General features: G+C 34.7%; 1 protein-coding gene across 1 annotated transcript in view; it reads right to left on the bottom strand.

Moving 5' to 3' along the window:
• Window positions 1-6,595: 6,595 nt before the first annotated feature.
• OTOGL (otogelin like) overlaps window positions 6,596-20,607 on the bottom strand; it is an 89,628-nt gene continuing 75,616 nt past the window's right edge. Inside the window, exons 50-58 of the mRNA XM_088166058.1 lie at window positions 20,372-20,476; window positions 20,243-20,283; window positions 19,199-19,262; window positions 18,084-18,262; window positions 17,640-17,744; window positions 16,718-16,837; window positions 15,148-15,193; window positions 10,967-11,046; window positions 6,596-8,487 (exon numbers count right to left, since the gene is read on the bottom strand). Coding sequence (XP_088022184.1) covers window positions 8,287-8,487; window positions 10,967-11,046; window positions 15,148-15,193; window positions 16,718-16,837; window positions 17,640-17,744; window positions 18,084-18,262; window positions 19,199-19,262; window positions 20,243-20,283; window positions 20,372-20,476 — 941 coding nt within the window. The 3' untranslated portion in view covers window positions 6,596-8,286. The remainder of the gene's footprint in view (window positions 8,488-10,966; window positions 11,047-15,147; window positions 15,194-16,717; window positions 16,838-17,639; window positions 17,745-18,083; window positions 18,263-19,198; window positions 19,263-20,242; window positions 20,284-20,371; window positions 20,477-20,607) is intronic.

Here is a 20,607-nt window from a genome sequence, read left to right as displayed (position 1 = left end):
TTTACCTGCCTTCGAAGGACTTTGGCTCAACATTTCAGAGAAGCAGCTTCCTTCTCTGAATTTCATTTTGAATGAGAAAGTTACGGGCTGCTTTGATCTAATTTAAGATAAACCTGAATCACATCTAAAATTCAAAAGAATTTGGTGCATATGATGCCCAACCCTATCACAAAACATTTATAAGATACTTCATTTCTGTCTTTTGTGGTCCATTTTTGCTTTCTTAATGAATTTAGATCACAAATAAATGCCATCTTGGTAATGAACTTAAAATCTAGCTCAAAAAACTAAACCAAAATAAAAAATCTAAATTGAACCCCTAGGACACTAAAATAAAAGTTAGGAGTTTTATTATTACATTACTTTGTGTTGTCCTGTAAAGCAATCAACCATGCATAAAAAAACCCCCAAACCAAACCAAAAGCATAAAAAGCAGAAAAATCTCAGTTGTCTCTTTTTTTAAGTATAAATTAGTCTGGAATTCAGTTTGGCTTAACATAATTTCCTTTAACTGACATAACTATAAATCTATCAATATCTGTGTTCAGAGTTTAGATTATAGATTGTGAAGTAAAAACTTTGTATGAAACCTTTAAACTCTATAAATCCTTTACAAGAGGGTATATACCTCCTCTGGAACAAACTGACACAATGGACTTACAATACTGATGGCATACACAAAAGTGTATAAGGAATATTTTTCCAGGAAAATTTGCAGATTCTTAATTCAATATATTGGGTGTATAGCTTGCTTGCATTCCCTGAAAACACAATCGGTCTAGCCCAGACAATTCAAAGGGTAGGGAAATCTGATTTTAAAGATAAACACATTATTTGGCAATAATTGAATTAATCATTTTTAATTATTTTCCACCACTAGAAATTGTGTGTGCCATTTTACTATACATAAATACATCCCACTTGGATTTAAAAAACAAGAAATGCATTTTCAAGTGTACACAAGAATAGTTCCATTCTTATACCTAATGAGAGGGATTTAGAATGTTACTTTTTGTTGTCAGCACCTTCCCATCACTTTTTAGGCTCTTATCTAAAAACTGAAGCAATTAAAAAAATAAAAACAATGTTATTAAATTGACCAAAAAGACCTAAGGTTTAAATCTATCTTCAGCTACACAGGAGCCAGGAGACCTAAACAACAAACAACAATTTATTGACTTTTGCTATCAACTGTATCTCAACATAAGACTCAAGTAGGCTTCTCAGTCTGAAAAGGAGGCACTTGAGGGGAAATACAGCAGGGATCAATAAAATCTTAAGTAGACAAAAGTGTACAGAGATTGATTTTCATTTTCTCTTCAAGTACGAGCACTGTGATGGATGAAACACAGCTGGTATGCTTCAGATTTAAAAAAGAGAGAAGAAAAGACAGTTATTCACAAAATAAGTAGTTTATGTGACAAGGCTTCAAATGAGTACTAGAAGTTTCAAGGGGAGGCTGTTCATGTGCACAGAGGTCCAAGTTCATAGAGGAGAAGCTAACAAATGGCACTGCAAATACACAAATACACACATCTCCAGAAATCCTTAAGCTGCAAATGGTGGAAAACTGACACACTATAGGTAATTTTCTTATGCTATTCTTACATTCCTCCCCAGGATCTGATTTTCACCACTGTCAGAGGTATGACAATGAACCCATTAAAGCTTTTAATTCATACCATACCTGTCTAAGAGGTGACTTAAAGATGCTGGAATCTTTTACTTCTTCTGGGGAACAGCATTAAACCCAAAGCAGCAAGCAATAAAGCAGATTAATGATCTCAAAAGAGCTTCCAACTATTTAGGTAGAAAGACTGGGAATGTTCAGTAGCACTAAATGAGAGCCCTCTGTGAACACGGAGCTAGAACATCAGGGAAAATAAACAGTCCAAATCACAAACCATCAATTTTCAACATTCATTTCGATTATTTATCCCCAAGAAGTATTTTCCTTACCTTAAATATATATTTTAATAAAAGCAGAAGAAGAATTAGTTGATCCCTAGAGAAGGACATGTTATAGTCCTAGTATCTCTTAAGTGCTTGTATCACCACAGCTTCAAAGCAAAATCATGTCAGAATATCCTGAGAAGGGAAAAAAAAACTACTACACATATTTATACTTCACAAGGATACAGAGGCAGCCAATGGTGCACTCGAGCTGTGTGTCTTTGCTCTGGCCCTGCCTCTTCCCAAGCCTCATATCAAGTTTCCTGAGATCCTTTAATATCCGTGAACTGCACTAGTCATTTAAAAAAAAATTTTACCTCAGGATAAAAAATTATATTCAGTTTCTATGTGATTACCAGAACAAAATTCATTGCAATCAGTGCTATCCCTTACTTATTTTCCTTCAGACTCTGGTTGTTTTCTGCAGTTCACCCTTCTAGCCAGATGTTCTGTGGTCAGTGTACAAAATAAGCCTGAAAACACTTTTCTGCAGAAGTATTAAGCACAGCTGCAGGATCATTGGTATGTCTTATGACCTTACAGAGGTCCCACACAAAGTCACCAGTGTAAGCAACTATAAATAAAGAACAGACAAGAATTCATAGCAGTAGGACCACTGATCTATTTCCCAAAGGCTGCTGAGCAAGAACTTGGCTCAGGAAACAGTGGGTGACATTTATCTTTGGCCAGATCTGAATCAGCAATTTCAGAGTTGAACTTAGCTCAACATAATTCCCATTCCCCTAACCTTTCCCCAAATAATATTTTTAATAAAAAATTGGTCTTCCACTGTGTTCTTTGAAATTAAATCATTTTAATAAGCCGATAAAAATTGTTTACTAATTATAAAATAAATAAAAATCAATGCCATGGTATACGTGTAACACAAAAAGAGCAACAATCATTTTATATGCTTTGTATTTTCTAAGGTGCTATCATCACATCATACTTCTCTCTTGAGATACTATCTTGTTTTTCAATAAGCTGTTCCTAATTCTTACTAAAACTTGTATCCCACTGAACTGTGAATCATGAAATAAGGAATATAATTTTCAACTAAAGCTTTATTTAGAACTTATAGTAAACAAGGCAGGCTTACTCTCACCAGAAAAATACCATTTTGGAGCTTTTATCCAGACTCAAAGACATACATAATAAAACAAAAGTTGCTGCAATGAAACCCCTGATCTCAAAACACTGAGTCAATCCCCCTGTCAGAGCAGCAGAGCACATGGGTGTAATCACCTGAATGCTATTTTAGCTGTCAATGACAAAAGTAAGCTACTGCCTATTCAGCTGTTTTGCAAAGCAGACACGATCAGTTTTTTTTCCAGAGCAATTTGTAATCATCAGGCACAAAGGGAGACTTTATTAACAAAGTGATTTTCAAGACACCAGCAGGAGCCCTCTCTGTGTTAAACCCAATAAATTAAGTGTGCACGGCACATTCCACCTTAATCAAAAGTACACTCCCAAAAACATAAACACATTCCTTTTATTCAGCATTTCTAGTGATCAAGTCGTGACACCATTCAGTGTTTTTCTCCAGAGTGTGACATCAGTACAGAAGCAGCTCTTCAAGCTCCCCCATACAAAAACTATTCATAAAACACATATAAGACATTTTTTCAGACTATCTCCTTGAAGCAAGATTCTCAAATCTCTGATCTTACAGAATCATTTACCACTGATTCCAGTAGATATAGGACCACCTAATTAGTCTATTTTTCCAAATTAGTTTATTTTTCCAAATAGGCAAAAATGACAGTTCTTAAATGATCAGTATATGGCTGCCAAGATCTAGTCAATGTATCTTAGTTGCCACAGTCCATTGTCCTTCAGCTCTGAATGTACCTTTCCTTCCTAAACTCTCATGACCTGTTAATGGGGAGATAATTTTTAAAGTTTTCTTATTTTATAGGCAGCTTGCACATTCCACTTGGCATTTAAAGAAAGTTTAGACAAAATTTACTACAGTGTTATGCACAAACCATCTCCACCATAGCCTTTTCTCAATAAAACCCTTTCTTTCTCTTGCATTAATGTGCTGAAGTCTACCCCTCAAAAGATTTTTTACTTACATGTTGTGAATGCTTTTTGAAAATATATTCCAGAGAATAGTTGGGAGTGTGCAAATAGTTGTAACTGTACAAATTTCCTGCTAATGTTCTGGCCTTCATGCTTTGTCCTCCATGATGGTTATATTGCTATGGTCAAGTGTGACAACTCATTTATATTTTGTCCCCTAGAACACACTCTTATGGGATTTTCCCTTTGGAGATATAACCATACAGGATTACAGCAGCAGCAGTATCTCAAAGTAACATCCGAAAAAGGTTTCGATGAGATAGAACTTGAAAAAATGAGTTCAAGTCAATGTTTTCCATTGCCACAGTATTCCTGAGTGGTATCTACAAGTTTATTTGGCAATAAGTTTTTACACAAAGGTGAATCTCTGTAGTATATGGAAATTGGATTTGTCCGTTAAATTCTTGTAAAAGGCAAGATGGAAGAAAGATGTAAAGGATTATACAAAACTAATGAATGATAATAAAATAATTATAAATAATAATTACAGTTGCTGTAAGCTGAGTTTATCAGCAGGGAAAAAGTTCAATAGAAAAAAAATTACTGTCAGGAGAAATGGATTGTGAAAGAAGGGGGAAAAGGAACCACATCTGAAAGAATTTTGTCACTGCTGAAGCACTGTGAACAACACAGTGACCATTTGTAATCCCAGAGCGGGTTGCTGTAAATGCCTCTGCCTCTCAGTAGATTATGTGGTTTGTAACTATGTTCAAATGCCAAACCTCAGGTCTGATCCTGCCCTAAAATGTCACCAATATACAGGTGCATGTGTTTGGGAAGAGCCCTGTCTGCAATGTGGAACTCAATCATGCAAATGAATTACATTTTACTTTTTATTTTTAGTATATAGATTTGACTAGCTAAAAAGATGGGAATATTAGCTGCCTGTACTCTCAGATTTTATTAATGAAAACATACAGTAAGTGACCTATACCTAATATTAAAAGCTGTGTTTCAAATTCTAATTGTATGTTGGGGCTACAGTTGGTCTTAACAAATTACCTGGTAAAAAGGCAAAGGAATTATAAAAGTCTAAAATAAACAATATGGCAAAGACTTACCATTTTATAGAAGCACATTTGGGAGCAATCTGATTCTAAGTTTAGTGACATTTTTATGATAGTCCCTAAAATATGTGCATAGTTTTATGGCTAAGACTTTCTATTGTGTGAATTCTTTTCAGTCACAGGTAGGTGAACAGAACAGTGGAAAAGTAGGAATGAAGGGCCACTGGAAGCAATTACAAATGGGAGAAATGCCAAGGCATGGTGGCACTGCAGCACAAGGCCTCCATCGTCCACAGTTCCTTGCATTTTTCAATGACAGTGTGGGAGTTTCAGGAGTATGCCTTCCCATCCCTCTTTTTAGGGGAGTAGAAATTATGCTAGCCTTAGTTTCAGAGTGAGTAGAAGGGAGGGAATTCTGTGGGTGTCAAAGCTCTTTCGGTCAATAATAAACAGACTAATTAATTTTGGTATTTAACTAAATAAGATTTGAGTTGGATCAGCTTTCCAAAGCAGCTCACAAGACCCCTGTGCAGACAGAGTTACAGAAAAATCGAGGATAGGGCTTGAGGCAGGAATGCAGAGTTGAAGAGGTGTGAGAAAACCGAGAGAGAACCATAAATTTCACATGTGGTTATATGTAGGCTGCAGGCAGAGGAAACGTGGAGCAGAAGAGTCCTGCCACACTGCAGGCTCATTCAAACCTTCTCTCTGCAGCTGCAAGGCTGCAAGGGCTAGGTCACACTTTATAAACATCACATTCTGCCAGTGTCACCTTCTTGGAGGAAAAAGGGCTGGGTAGGCTGTCCAGGAAATGGTTCATGGGTTTTAGTAGAAGTTCCCTTTCTGACGAGGCCAAAGCAGCCCAAGTATGAAGTTTAACTGTAAAATGAAAGACAATCTTAGAGCTACCCTATCCAGCTCCACTGAAGATGTAAGATTTTGCTGTAGGCTTCAGGGAGAATCCTGACACAGTTCCTACTGATCGTTGCATTTAAAAACATCAAACTAAGTGGGAAAAAAATATTTTAATATAATTTATCTTATTGCAGGTTGTCATGAAGTTAATTTTAAACATAACTGATTTATCACTCTGTAAAATAATGTTTATTAAATTATTTTCAATTACAAACACACTTCTAAATCTTAGAAAAGCAAAAGGCTTACATGGCTTATGAAAGGCCACAGCTGTTCAATGAAAATATTTTATAATTACATTGAAAAACGCTATATTTTGAGAGCTTCCTTTTTATCAAATGTTAAAGTCATTAAGTAGATTTGGGCCAGACTCTCTTAATGCAAGTACAGGATACTGAGGCCTATCTAAAAAAAATCACATGTATGGTGTTGGTTTTTTTAAAGTTGTCCTTTAATTTGCTGTAAGAGTACACCAACATTACATCTATGACTATGATTAACTTCTATTTCTTGCCTGCATGAAAAGTTTCTGTGCACAAATTCCAACAGCAGTATAAGAATATTTTGGTTCTAGTCCCTGGTATATAATACAACTTGAAATATCTGCCTTACAAATCATAAAAACATGCAGATGAAGCATAGGCTTTCTCAAAGTGTCACTTTATTTTGATCACTAGTTGATCAGTAGTTATTTATAATGGTTAAATATCTTGCTGATATTTTACAATGGATTACTATTTAATTTTTAAACCAAGTCACAATTTTTAATGATATGGATGAGTAGATGATAAAACGTAGTTGTTAATAAAGACAGATTTCTCTGTATAAGCTATTTTTCTTTATAAACCATCAAACTGAATGTAGCAAACAATTAAAGATTTGTCACACAAAGTAGAAAAATAGCCTTGGATTTTAAGGCAGTTTTAATTGCTTATGTTTCATTGTAATAACCCATGTGATAATTTAACCTTTTCATAATTAAATGACAGTTTGAAATCAAAACTGTCAGAAGATTTTCAAATTTTAGACAAGAAGTTCACTTCTGACACAATTAAAAGGAAAATTGATAAGGAACATATTGTAATAACTTATATAATTTTCATTCAATGAGTTTATAAGTAATCTTCTAAAGAAATCTAAAAACAAGCTTAAGCATGTATCCTTTATTTGTAAAAGCAGGTTATGTAGTATGTTGAGTAAAAGGGAGTTAATATTCACCTTTAGGTGCTGAATCATGGATATCTACAGCTTGATTGGGCATGAATAACTCGCCTAAGTCCTTCAAAGCATTTATTTTACCTATTTTTCCTGGACTCAAAAATTATGATTCAATAATTCAGTCAATAGTCTAAATATCTGTATTGAAAAAAAAAATTCAAATACATTGAACAAAAATCTTCAGACTGTAAAACAAAGACAAAACCCATTATGAATATTTCAAATGTGCAGTATTGTGGGGTTTTTAAATAAATATATATACATAAAATCTTATTCTATATTAGCAAACAGCCAATTTCTTTTCTGTGAAAAGTGAAAAAATGGATATAAAATGGAAACCTTCATAGTAATGGCTTTCAGATATTCTTAAGGCACAAAAGCTGTAGCTCTTCAGCCTTTGCCTAGTCATGCTTCATATTTATAATATACATAAAAATTAAATACACATCTAGAGTTTCACAATACAATGGTTCTGCTATGTACTCTGGAGATTTTCTACAAGTACTTAGAGATTATAGTTGTGTTGTTTCCCAGTGACTTACAGTGTAAGCAGAATCCAATCATTGACAACAGCTTAATGGAAAAAAAGATAGATTTTTGAGCAGGGTAAAAAATGTTACAGTTGAACCCACTATTTTTAAAATAAATTAATACAGTCATTTTCAAAATCTTGATATGTTTCTTTCCCATTTAAACATGGGACTGGTGATGGTTTTCAACAGGATGCCTCTAAGTAAATGAACCACTGAGAAATGGTTTGAGAAATTCTCTATTTTGATAGGTAGCCACGATCCAAAATTTTAAAACATTGTAAATAATAAACATATTAATCAGCCTTTTTCACCACCCCATCAGAAAGCCACTGAGTAGAAATAAATGATGGATAAATTACACCTTGTTCCAAAGGATTTATGTTTTTCTTTCTATTCTTGCCAATATTTTTGAAGACAATTCAAAGAACAACAAACAAAATCTTTGCTAAATTTGGGAAAAGTTACATTATAACACATAACTGATGTTTTTTTTATTTCCCTGCAGAATACCATACCCATCCATGACCAAAAAACTGTGTCTGATGAAAGGTAAATCATGTTCACAGTAATGTTCAGTTCCATTGGCATGAGCAGTCTATAGGCTCTTGAATGATATACATAATTTCGGTGCCATTTCCTGAGCAGCGCAAGGGCACAGTCAGGACTCGTGTTCCAATTTCTCGACAACATTTACAGAATCTTAGATGGCTGTCAATATTGACATTGAAAATTGTTGCAGACGGGCATTTTCCATCACAAGAAGCCACATTTATCTATAAATAAAAGAAAAGAAAATAAAAATAAAGATATCTCAAATTTTATTATAAAAATATTACATTTCTAAATTCTTTGTGATTAAAAACCATTTTTACATTTGAAAAGGACTCTGGTCTTAAAAATTATTTGTCTTCTAAAATTCATTCATTCTAAGTTTAGCCACATTCAAATTTTTTTTTTAAGTAAACGTTTCTTTGTTGTTTACGTTTCTTTGTTGTTTAATCATGTGGCTTGTTTCAACCTTGTGCTATGGATACCAAAATTGAATCCCCATTTACAAATTAATAACTTTGGAACAGCACAGCTAAATCCAAGTCCTTTTCATGTTCACTGATAAAAAGTTAAATACTTCTAAGTAAAATGAAGGGAAGTTTATCTTTTTTCTTGAAAGAGGAAAAGCATATCAGTGCAAAATCTTTTCCCTTTCTTATTTGTACTGTTTGCGACTGAGGGCTGTGTTATCACTCAAAGAAATATATCCAAAAAGTAGATGCAGTAACAAACCAGCTAGGGCATGTACTAGCTAGAAAATTATTTGTGTTCTGGGCTTCAGCTGAGCAAAGCTTTCTCTGTTACATTAGGTGAAGAAGTTTCTTAGCTGATACGTTGAGACAAAAAAAAATTATACTTTTGAATTAAACTTAAGTAGAGTTGAAATACTGTGAAATCAAGTATGGCAATAGCAGGTGTAGCTCTCTTTGTGACAGACTTAAATCTGATTTCTTCTGTAGGTAAGGTGTATGAAAGACACTTTGAGCTACTGCCTTCCAAGCCCGTGATGAAATGGGCCATATCCATACAAATTAGACTAAAAGATTACTCTTATAACTTTGAAATTTCTTGAGATTTGACAGGAGTAAAAAAAGACTTTGTCCTAAGCACTAGTAATCCCAGTTATTAATTAAATGCAATCATGCTCAGCCCTACCCAAAGTTTGACAGCAGTAATCTGGCCAAGAACACATTTGTAGTTCCCAACCAGTCACAGTAGATACCACCACCTGATGGGCCAAAATGACATGATGGAAAAAGAGTTCCAGTGGGGGAACTGGAGAGGAAAGGAAGGGGAGTTTAGGGTATGAGGACATGAAAATCTGGAGGCACTTCTGTGTGAAGGCAAGGGGATCTGGACTGTGTGAAGGATGTGCAGGCATCAAAGAAATTGAGAACAAGGAGATACTGGGAAAAGGGGGCTTTAATACAGATAGAGATGGGATGGTGGTAGGTGTTTTTGGAAGGTGGGTAGAGAGGAAAGAAAAGATGAAGAGTTTACAACAGGAAGATGAAAAGGAAGGCTTTCTTTGTCGTGCCATTCAAGACATGACCTGGCCATCATTCTTATTGCTCCTCTCTGAACACTTTAGTTCTGCAGCAATGTAAAAGGACCACACCTGCACAGAGCCCTCTCTTGTACTGCAGCAATGATTCATGAAAGAAACTAGAATGAATTTGTTTCCACTGCTTATCCATTTGCCTAAATGCCACAGCTCTTAGTTAGCCTTTTTTCTGCAGGAGAGCAGAGATCTTCACAGAACTGGATGAAAGGGCAACGATCTTTTCACCTGGCATAAAAAACCCATGAGGTTTGGCTAAATCTTTCATTTTAATATTCTTTATTTAATCAATATAATGTCTTTGCTTTGTTGTATTGCTGTCTCTTACCCTAGGTTGTTGAAGTAACTCTGAAGCTCTCCAGACTCATCTCTTAACTATGGCAAATTACTCTAATTTCATCTATGTATGTATATTCCCTCATTATCAATCCTTCTGAAATGAAATAAATATGCCATGCACTCCTAAAATTAAAATTTGAAATGTCACTATTGACCTTCTATCAGGATGCCTTTAAACATGTGATGACAGTTTGTTTCTTCCTTAACCACTGCTTAGGTTCTCCAACAGAAGCTTGCCAGAGGCTTTCTGGAAGCCTTGAGACACTTTGTTGATTGCTTTCCTTTCAAGTGCTACATGAGAAGCACATTTGCTGCTCAGAAGTTTCCGGGGGGCTACACCAAAACTGAGAAATAAGATATCTTAAGCAAACCCATAAATAAATGGGATCATGATTTTATGATATGGCAACCCATGCAGTGTGAGGAAGAAGACAGAGAGCAAAAATGTCTTCAAAGAGGAATGCAGCAGTGTTCCACCACTTTTTAAGTTGAAACATTTCTGCTCCGCTGTTAGAGCAGGATATTATTTCACACTAAAGAGTTCAATTAGTTAAAGTAATTTAGTCAGTATTTCTCATTTGAAGCCAGATGTTTCTCCAGGTAGGAAGGCTCAGTCTTCCAGTAATAGAAATAGCTAGTTTTACTCCATTGTAAACTCTAGGAATGTAGGATAGCATTCCTAGAGTCAAGGGTCTGCTTTTGAGAAGAAAGCAGCACTTTTTGTTGCTTGTTGTTAGCTATAACCAACTTTTTAATGCTTGGCTTGGCATGACATAGGTCCAGCATTGAAATTCTATGCTTACCGGGCTTTGACTTATACAGTCATTTTTCCTTATGGTTGTCCTGATTGTCATTTTCTGGCAAATCCTTTCTTCCTTTTTGCCTGATAAAATACAAAAAAAAGCATACTGAATCAATACATCTTCTGTAAGGTATTTGCTTCTTTAAAAAGTAAAAGTATTAATATAATTTAAATAGTTATACTTCATTTTCCTTTATGTACACACAGAAACTATTACTTCCATAATTTTCTTTTTAAATCTAATGTATATATATATAATATATAGTTCCTGTTCAGTATTACCTCTTTTTAGGTGGCACATATGAGCAGCAAATGCCCCAATTAAGCTATATAATTTTTTAAAAATATTAAACTATGAATATGTTTTTAAATTGCAGTATGGCAGGAGAAATATAAGCAATTAGAAAAAATTTATTGAGTAATTTTGAATAGTATTAAAATTAATTCTGTTTTATTGGGAATGTTGTATGTAAATAGGATTTTGATCCTGCCTTTTACAAAATTCTCAGAACTTAGCATTTGAGAAGGTGAAGGTGTGAATGTAATTACAATCTTCATGCTATTTTGCATTATTAAAAATTCATTCATTATATTATTTCAATATATTTTTGAGAAATATGTCCTTCGAGGAAGCCTTGAAAGAGAGACAGACACACATTTGCTAAATATGGTGCATTTTTTATCACCAAACCTGAAGCATGTAGTACATGCAGTCAGCATACAGATCTAGGATGAGGGAAATACTGAATTTTTATGTTCATTCTTGGAGCTATTGATAGGAGAGTTTGGGGGTTTTTTTATTTGAAAAATAAAGCTGTATGCTGAAAAGCAATTTTTAACATAGTAAAAGTCATAACACTGAAACAATTAAACATATAATTTTTCATGCTTCACTCTGTATCAGGTCATTATTACTATTCGTGTAACAGCAGTTATTTAGATCTCCTGCTCCACTACCTATCAAAATGATCTGTTAGTTTTGCCGTGCAACCATTCTGGACATAAAGAATATAAAATAATAAACACTATTCTGTAGTTTCTTCCTTCTAGAACCTTTCTTCAAGGTTGAGTGGGCAGAAAAACAACTCTTCCGTTCACCAGAAACTTGAGAGTGTTATCTTATTTTTATAACATAAATGATCTCTGAGTAACCAAGATATTCTTCAACCACAGCTCCATTAAGTACTGAAAAATTAGGCTGGCTGCAGAGTATGGCTAGATTTTAACCTGTGCATTGAAGAATCAAATAAAATTCTGTTACTGAATTTACAGATCACTGTATGTGCAAAGCTGTTAGACTGTAACATCTGGCTTTTCCTTCCTTAGAAACACTAAAAATTTCTGTGATGTTCCAATCTGAAAGTGTTTACCGGCTTGAGTATGTGGACAGTGCAATCTTTGTACTGCTACAAGTCATATAGAGATGAATATCTAACATTTCAACATATGCTGATGTCTTATGGAAGCTCTGCTGCTACTCTTTCCTCTCTCTAACCTTGAACTGTAAAGGAGATCTGCATTTCAGTATCAATGTGCTTTGTTTACTCCTTATTTGAGGAAGGAGTTTCTGTGACTCATCTATCCTAAAAAGCAAAGAATTATGAGTGTACTGCAACAGTTCTGTAACATTCTGTAACTTCTGGTATAAAAAGTGTATATTGCCATGGGGTTGTAATTGTATATGTTATGTCCCTCTCCCCGCCCCTGCCCCCACTATTTTTGTAACCGTGTAAAACATATTATTTGTGACAAAGAAGAAATACAACATAAATCCAAATCTGCAAAGGTGAGACCAGACCATAACACACACTCTTGCACTCTTTTAAGGGAAAAAGATTTCCACCATTAAATTTAGAGACCTGGGATCAGATTTAGAATCTCTTGGTAACAGTACTCAGAATTATGCTTTTTTTCTGTAACATTTCTTATTAAAACTACCCTGTACAGTAAATTCATGTGATAAAATCAATTCCAACAATGAGCAGCAGGAATAACCATCAATAGCATGTACCAGAAATGGATGAACCTAATTCTGACAGGTGCTGAGCAGTTAATCAGACTTTAGAAAACCACTGATTTAGGAAGCCAGCAGAGGATCAGCATCTCTCAGTATCAGGCCCAGAACCATTAACTGCATGGTAACATCCAGTGGTGATGACAGCTATGACACATATATCAAGCAGTGCTTATATTATTTTCAAACAAACAAACAAAAAAAAGAAAATACATTATTAAAAATAATACCTGGTTCACAATTACTACTATCAGTAGGCACTACTGGACTAATGGCAAAGGGTAATAGACCCAATCCAGAACCTGGCAGAATCATTAGGAATAGAAGATTCTCATGAAATAAAAACATTTCTGTATAAATGACACTTCATTAATTCTTACACTGCCAATTGAAATTTTACTTTTAGCAAAGGATTATGAGCTTTCCTGTTAGTCTTCTACATTTTAGAAACTCTGCAGCTGCTTCAAGTCTCACTAAAGATGGCCTACACTTTATTACCCTCCTGGTTAACACAAAACTGGAATGCTTACTTTTAAACCAAACTTTTGGAATTAGTCTGTCTATGGCAAGGTAAGAATTAAATATATGCACTCACTTTGCATGCATTAAATCAAGCTCTTTCAGAAAAGTTATTTGTTCCCATTAAAATCCCAATGTGTTGCAAGCTCTATTTATAAGTATTCATCTTAACTGCTTCACCAGAGGGCACATGCTTTTAGTTAAAAATAAAAGAAAAATAAAACAGCATACAATTGTATAAATTATATTTGGGGATTTTAGCAGCCATCTCAGCAAGTATTTCTGAAGTATAACAATGCCTTTCCTGAGGCGACAAAATATGGCCAAAATTATAAATCTTCCTGGTCAACAGAGAACCAGCAGTCAATAATTTTTAAGACTAATTTTCTGAATAATGCCAACTTATTTTTTCTTCTTGTTTTTTTTTGTTTTGTTTTGGTTTGGTTTGGTTTTGTTTTTGGTTTGTTGGTTTGTTTTTTTTGTGGGGGAGGAAGATTTTTTTTCCCCACACAATATATCGATTATCGATTTTAAAAAATATATTCTTTTGTATTAAAATACCTTTTTTCCCCATGTTTTGGTTACAATGAAACAACGAAATTTGCAGTTTCCTTTCTAAGACTCACATAGCTTGGAAACTTGGTATTGTTCTGTATTTTATAAATATCACTACTTCCCCTCATTTCTCAAAAATATAGTCAATAGTTTTATATAATAACTGTGCAATATATGGTTACAAGTCTGCAACCTGCTATTCAACAATATTAAGTAAAGGTTTGTATACAAAAATTCCAAAGACTAATTTGCTTTTACTCTAATGTTGAACACAAAAAAGGCTAAAAAAGAAGGTTAAGATTTTCTGTAATGTTGAACATGTCCTTGCTCACACAAACACAATTAGTTTTATGAAACAGTGTTTTATATATATATATGGATATACACACATAATTATATATGTAGATAATAAAATTTTTTCTAGTCAAAACTGCAGGAAAAACCAGTTTGTTCTCAATCTGTTTATAAAATTGCATAAATTGGGAAACCTTTATGTCAGCTTGAGTCACATTTAATTATAGTTTAAAGTTACACACAGAAAATGTGAATGTATTACCAGATATTAAAAGGCTGATTTTATTTAAGCATTGCTATCATCAGTATTACTCTAATTTTTCCTCAATTGGGATTTAAGAAAAAACATTCCAGTATTTTGGACGTAGAAAATACTTATTAGGGACAGACAATAAATTGCTAAGTTTGAAGATGCATTGCCAAATGTCATTGAATCAGGAATCACTTTTAAGAGAAAAAAATTCTTGTCTTTTAAGGTGCAGATCATATAGGTGCTATTTGAGAGCCAACTTAATGATAATGTTTTAATTATTTTAATTGAGATAGTTTCAATCTTCCATGGGTTATATTTGGAGAGATTTGGTTATACTCCAGAACAATAATGTTAAAAATCACCAAGTCAGCAGCCAAATTAAGCAAGATCTTTTAATAAGAGTAGTTAGGTAACTACAACAATTTTATGTGATTTGCAGGGGGAACTGCATGCTTTTTCCCTCTTTATGTCCCAGCAACTGAGGTTAAAAAATAAGCCCTCCAAAACCAAAGCCAAACTAGCACATATTGCAGCCTTCATCACTTACAGGTCTTGCAGCAGCCATCATTATACGTCTGCACAATTCCTCCATTCTAGGAAAATAAAAGAAGAATATAGCAAAAAAGTCTGGGCCCAATGCAAAGGGAAATTGTATCTCAAGACATTCCACATTTTAAAGATGTCAAACTAATAAAAAGTAGTGTCACTGAAATCAACAGAATTCCACAGATATGTATCAGCTGAAGGTTTGTTTCACAGATTCTTTACAGCCTTTGAAACTGAAAATGAACTCATCACTGCTGAGTTCAGTCGTGTTCAGTTGACATCTGATCTAGCTTCCTTTGAAGAAGTCAGTTTCTATAAGCATGTATTTTGTATAACCTACTACTATCTATTTCCCCACCATGGAGATTTATCAGGATAGTTTCAAACTATTCAGATCTGCATATCAAGCAGACTACAGAATATAACTCTTAGGATAACAACAGACAAAAGACAGAAATTTTTCAGCTTCTGTCTTTTCATGAGAGCATATATTTTTTGTCATTGAATAAGTTGTTCATGAACTTCTTAAAAGAGCACTTAAACTCAGATATTCCTGAATTATCCTGAACTGCCTGTGAGAAAATCTTTCTTCTCAGCAACTGGGTCAAGCCTATGCTCAGCATCCCTCAAAAACAGGTCAGACTGATTCAGAAAGTTAATTTTAGGGCTCCATTCTTTAAAATCTTAACCTAATCGATGGTGTCAGAATGGTTCCAAGGAAGAAACTCAAGCATTAACTCAAAGTAGTACAGGCCTTATTTTTAGATAGATTACCTTCTTCAGGACGGGAAGATATAGGAACTTTAAAAAAAATGGAAGAGATAAGTAGGACTAGTACTAAATCTATAGTCAAGGCTGCAATCGTACTTACCCTTTCTACATACATATTTATTATTATTTTAACTCATAATAAATATAGGATGCACTGTAAGTGAAAAATTTTACAAATATTATAAAGTTAGAGAATTCTTAAATTAGAAATTAAACTGTAAACAAATATGCAATCTTTGTGAAGGATACATGTTCTTCAAATAAGTTTATATGGATATGTCACCTTTATATTCTTAAATATGTGATGTAGATAGATACTCTGGATGTTTTTGTTACGTTACAAAAAATTTTAGTTTAAGAGATAATAAAGTTTATATATACTGCTATCTCCCTAATCATTGCACAGCTTAAGGATTTTTTAATATAGCTGACTTTTATATGGAGCATTTTTTATTTCTTGATTGGATTTATTTATTGTGTGTGTCCTGTGAACATGGTAAAGTATAATTCTAAGCTAAAGTAAGACATAGTGATTAGCACTTTATATAGTAGTATGTCAAACATGATTCTAGTTCCACAAAAAAAAAAAAAGCAGTCATCAACAAGACCCAAGCCAAACTTTTACACTCCTCACAGATTCTTTGTCAGTCAGAAAGAAAACAGGACTATAGGAAATGACTGAAAATTGCTCATTTACATGTTTTTACTTACCACTTCTTTAATTTAAAGAAAGTGCATGAAGTTTGCATGTGTTGTGGAGGGTAAGCCAAATTGTCACTTACCTTACCCAAAGTACAAACCTTTATACACTCAGTGTCATTAAATGGGGGGCAGACAACACTTGACCCCAATACAATAGCCCCTGCAGCAGTTTTTACACATTTGTAGTTGGTACAGTTGGAGGTCCAGGTGCTTCCTTCCTGAATATATAAAACAAAGCCATTGTTAGAAAAGCCAAAACCCTTCAGCTTTATCTCCAACATGAAATGTCTGTAGAAGTAGTGCACTCATGCTGTAGCATCTACTGGAGTGGAAAGTCTGCTGCAGACCTCCCATAGGTGGCAAAAGGGAAAGACCATCTTCTAAGTACCAGAGGCTACTCCTCCTTGGAGCCATGGCTTTACTCTGCTGAGCACGGGTGTCCTACTGCAGAATGAAAGGACTCTGTGCCTGTTCAATGGTTTCTTTTGCTCTGAAATCAATTGGAAATATGAACCAAGTCATGGCCACATCTAAATTTCTGTGTATGTGGATGCTGGAACACACCATCAAGATCCCGAAACCCAGAGCCTCAATTTGCACTTTTCCTTTCTGTAGTAACCAGCATGAAGAGAAGAGTGGCCCTGAGAAGAGGGGGACATAGAAGTCCTGATGTAGGCTCAGAAGCTCTCAACTAAAACAAAGTACATAATTTAGAGTTACAATATTAACCCTGCCCTGCAGTTACAACATATCCAGCCAAAGTGTAAATGATGACATTTTCATATCTTTGCAGAAAATATTACAAGCAATAAGATAGTTATAGTTATATGTGTGAAATGACAGGTCTTTAGCTAAACACACTTATTTCTATCATACATCATAAATAGCCTCTAAGCATGTAACCAGCACTAAGGAGGTATGAAGCAAGAATGACAGCATGAGTTAACTCAGAAATGCCTGTCAGACTCCTGTCTATTGTATCACTACAATTACTTCTTATCTCTGTTCAGAGGCACTTACCTCATACACAATCAGCGTTCCATTCTCTGCATGAAAAGAGCAGGACACGTTTTGACATGTACCACAACAGGTATGGTGACTGAAGGAAGGAATATATACTTGATGCTGGGGGGAAAAAAGGAAATAAAAAAGACAAACTAGTACTTTTTAAACCTACATCATATGGAAATTCTTTGATTTCTGAAATTAAAAACACCAAGGAAAACAATGGATGGAAGGACGGATGGAAGGATGGATAGATGGACAGTTAGATATGTTTACATAGGCTGCTAGAAACTGCCTCTCAAAATAATTGTGTAGACACAAGATACACATCATCACTGCTAAGTTCTCAAGTTCTTGCTGAGTAAACAGGACTAGCGAAAGTCTTCACTAAAACTTTAATCCCTAGTTGCGCACTTGTGCTCACAAATTGCATCATTCCTGTATTTTAAGAATACTCACAGCCTCACATTGCTGGGAGCAGTTCATCATTGTGAAATGCATGGCATTGTAGCCTGTGTTCTGATCTTTTTCTTCTAAACACTGTACAGTGTAACAAAGGTCTCCATCCAAGTACTGAATCACTGACTGTCCAGGATTCAGTACTGTGACCTCTTGGAAGATGCACACATCATCCTTCTCTAAAACCAAAAGAAATAAATGTTACCAGAGGGGGAAAAAATCATGATACAAATTAACAGAACCACTGGTAAGCGAAAAGTAGGACAAAGTGCTATTCACTGCAAAAGTATTCTATCTTTTAGACTTGATTGGTTTGTGGTTTTAATTTCCAAACAAGAGCAGAAGGAATGATAATTCAGTTTTAGAAAATGCTACAAAATGCAAAACTGTCTAAAACTGATAGTGTTCCTACTATCAGTAAAAGTAAAAAAAAGCCTGTTGTTCTTCTTTTTAAAGTGTTCTAATATTCAACATTCAGCTATTCTGCACATCACAAAATGTAGCCTTTCTTCCAACTAAACTACTCTGTCTGCAAATACCTGCGGTCCAGTAATCTGCTCAGGCTGTACTGTAAATATGTGCTTAGCTCTTGGAGGCAGTTTAACCTGGGCTGCTGCCAGGACTGCAGCTTGTCTCAGCACCCCCATGCGCAGTGCAGCTGGAATCTACTCTACATGTGGCTGAGAAAGGGAAGGGAGCAGAGTTCTCCTCTTAAGCCTGGCTACCTCCTCTTGTGCTCGCTGAACAGCTCTGTCGCTCTGTGTGAGATGCTGTCTCATTTTGGAAGCAGACTGGGAGCAGCTGCTCTGCTCACACTCAGCTGCCGTTCACAGCCTGGGTACTACTTGCCCCTCACCACAGGGACAGCACCTGACTGTGAAAGCATGGGCAGCCCTACAGCACTCCCACACTCTGCCAGAATAGACACAACGTTATGTTGGGTTAGCAGACATATTCAGAAAAGAGAAAATCATTGCATAACTCGACAGACACACATCAAATTAAGATAAAAGAGTTTACACTTAAGAAGGTTACAATGGCCCTATTTCTGCTTTCTTTTAGCTCTCTTTTAGCTAAAAACTAAAACATAACAATGAGGAATATGAAAAAGTTACCACAAATGTAGTGAGTGCATCCACAAGCGCTGGAAACACTGCTATCTATTTTTTTAACTTCTCCCTGAGTATAGAAAGATAAAAGTTTTCAAATTCATGCACAATCAAATGTAGTGCTACACAGACATTTGTTTTCTAAAAGTGTAAAATATTACTTTCATCACTTCCACCCCTGGTTTCATAAAAGAGAAAAATTGCAATATACTCAAGAAATAGTAGCACATTCAGAGTTATTCAGTGTATTTATCTCTTAAAACAGAAAACAGCACTTCATATTCTGTAGGGATGCATAAAATAGCAGAGTCAATAAATAGCATTTTTTCCAGAGATACAAAGTTATTTCAATAATAAATATATTAGCAAAAGATTGCCTCCTAGGAATTTTCTTCCAAAAGATAGATGAAAGCTATTTAAATCCAAATTAGAATGTACATTTTGCTGTCTTCACATAAGGAAAAATGGATAAGGAAAATATGGTCACTATGGAATTAACGGGACTTTGAACATTCATTCACAATTATTTTCTAGATCACAGTCCCTATTATGACAAACTACATGAGGAACAAAATATTTATGACTTCTCATATCTGCTAAATTCAATTTAAATCATTTTAATCAAAAGCATAAATAATTAACAAAACAACACATTTCTTCAGATGATACACATAATCGTAAAGCTCATACCTAATTAATTATTTTTAATTCATTTTTTAAATTAAATGTTAAATTAATTATTTTTAAATTTTTTTTCCACATTTATGTGGAAAGCCTTACTAGTATATTGTTTCATGTCATCACTGAACCGGATTAAATTACAGTTGCTTTTTTTATTTCCACCTTGCTACACACACAAGGTGAAATTTCTCCAAGGAATTATTGACAACACTATTCAGACACTTGGAATTACATGCTTGAGCTGGGGCTGGAAGGCAATCCTATCCTGTCCCTGTTCACTCTTTACAACTAACTGAAACAAGAAGTGTAAAAGGGAGGAGTAAGACAGTTCAGCAATATTACTTACAATATTTAAAAGATACCACTTACCAATTTACAGGTCAGCATGGTAGAATTTTCACAACTACATTCTGAGGAGATAGAGAAAACTGTGTTAATCAATTAGCTAACTGATAGCTTTGGTTAACAGGTGTGACTAAGGAATAAAGCAATAATTACCACAGCGCCATTCCGGACAACATTGCCCAAGTATTTTTTCCTTCACAGGTGTCATGTCATCTGTGCAAATCATAGGAGGCTCAGAACAAAGATTTTCATCACAAACTAAATGAGGGGGAAAGACATATGAGAATTTACTCAACTTTCCTTCATGTTTTCCAGCTTACATTACTTTTGATGAACTATTTTTAAAATAAAATTGTTTTATACAAATGCTATTGTGTTTCTAAATCACC

This window comes from Sturnus vulgaris, chromosome 5, assembly GCF_052056855.1.
Source record: "Sturnus vulgaris isolate bStuVul1 chromosome 5, bStuVul1.hap1, whole genome shotgun sequence".
In the NCBI taxonomy this organism is placed as follows: Eukaryota; Metazoa; Chordata; class Aves; order Passeriformes; family Sturnidae; genus Sturnus; species Sturnus vulgaris.
The sequence above is the reverse complement of the archived record's forward strand: the minus strand, read 5'-3'. Positions and strand labels throughout refer to the sequence as shown.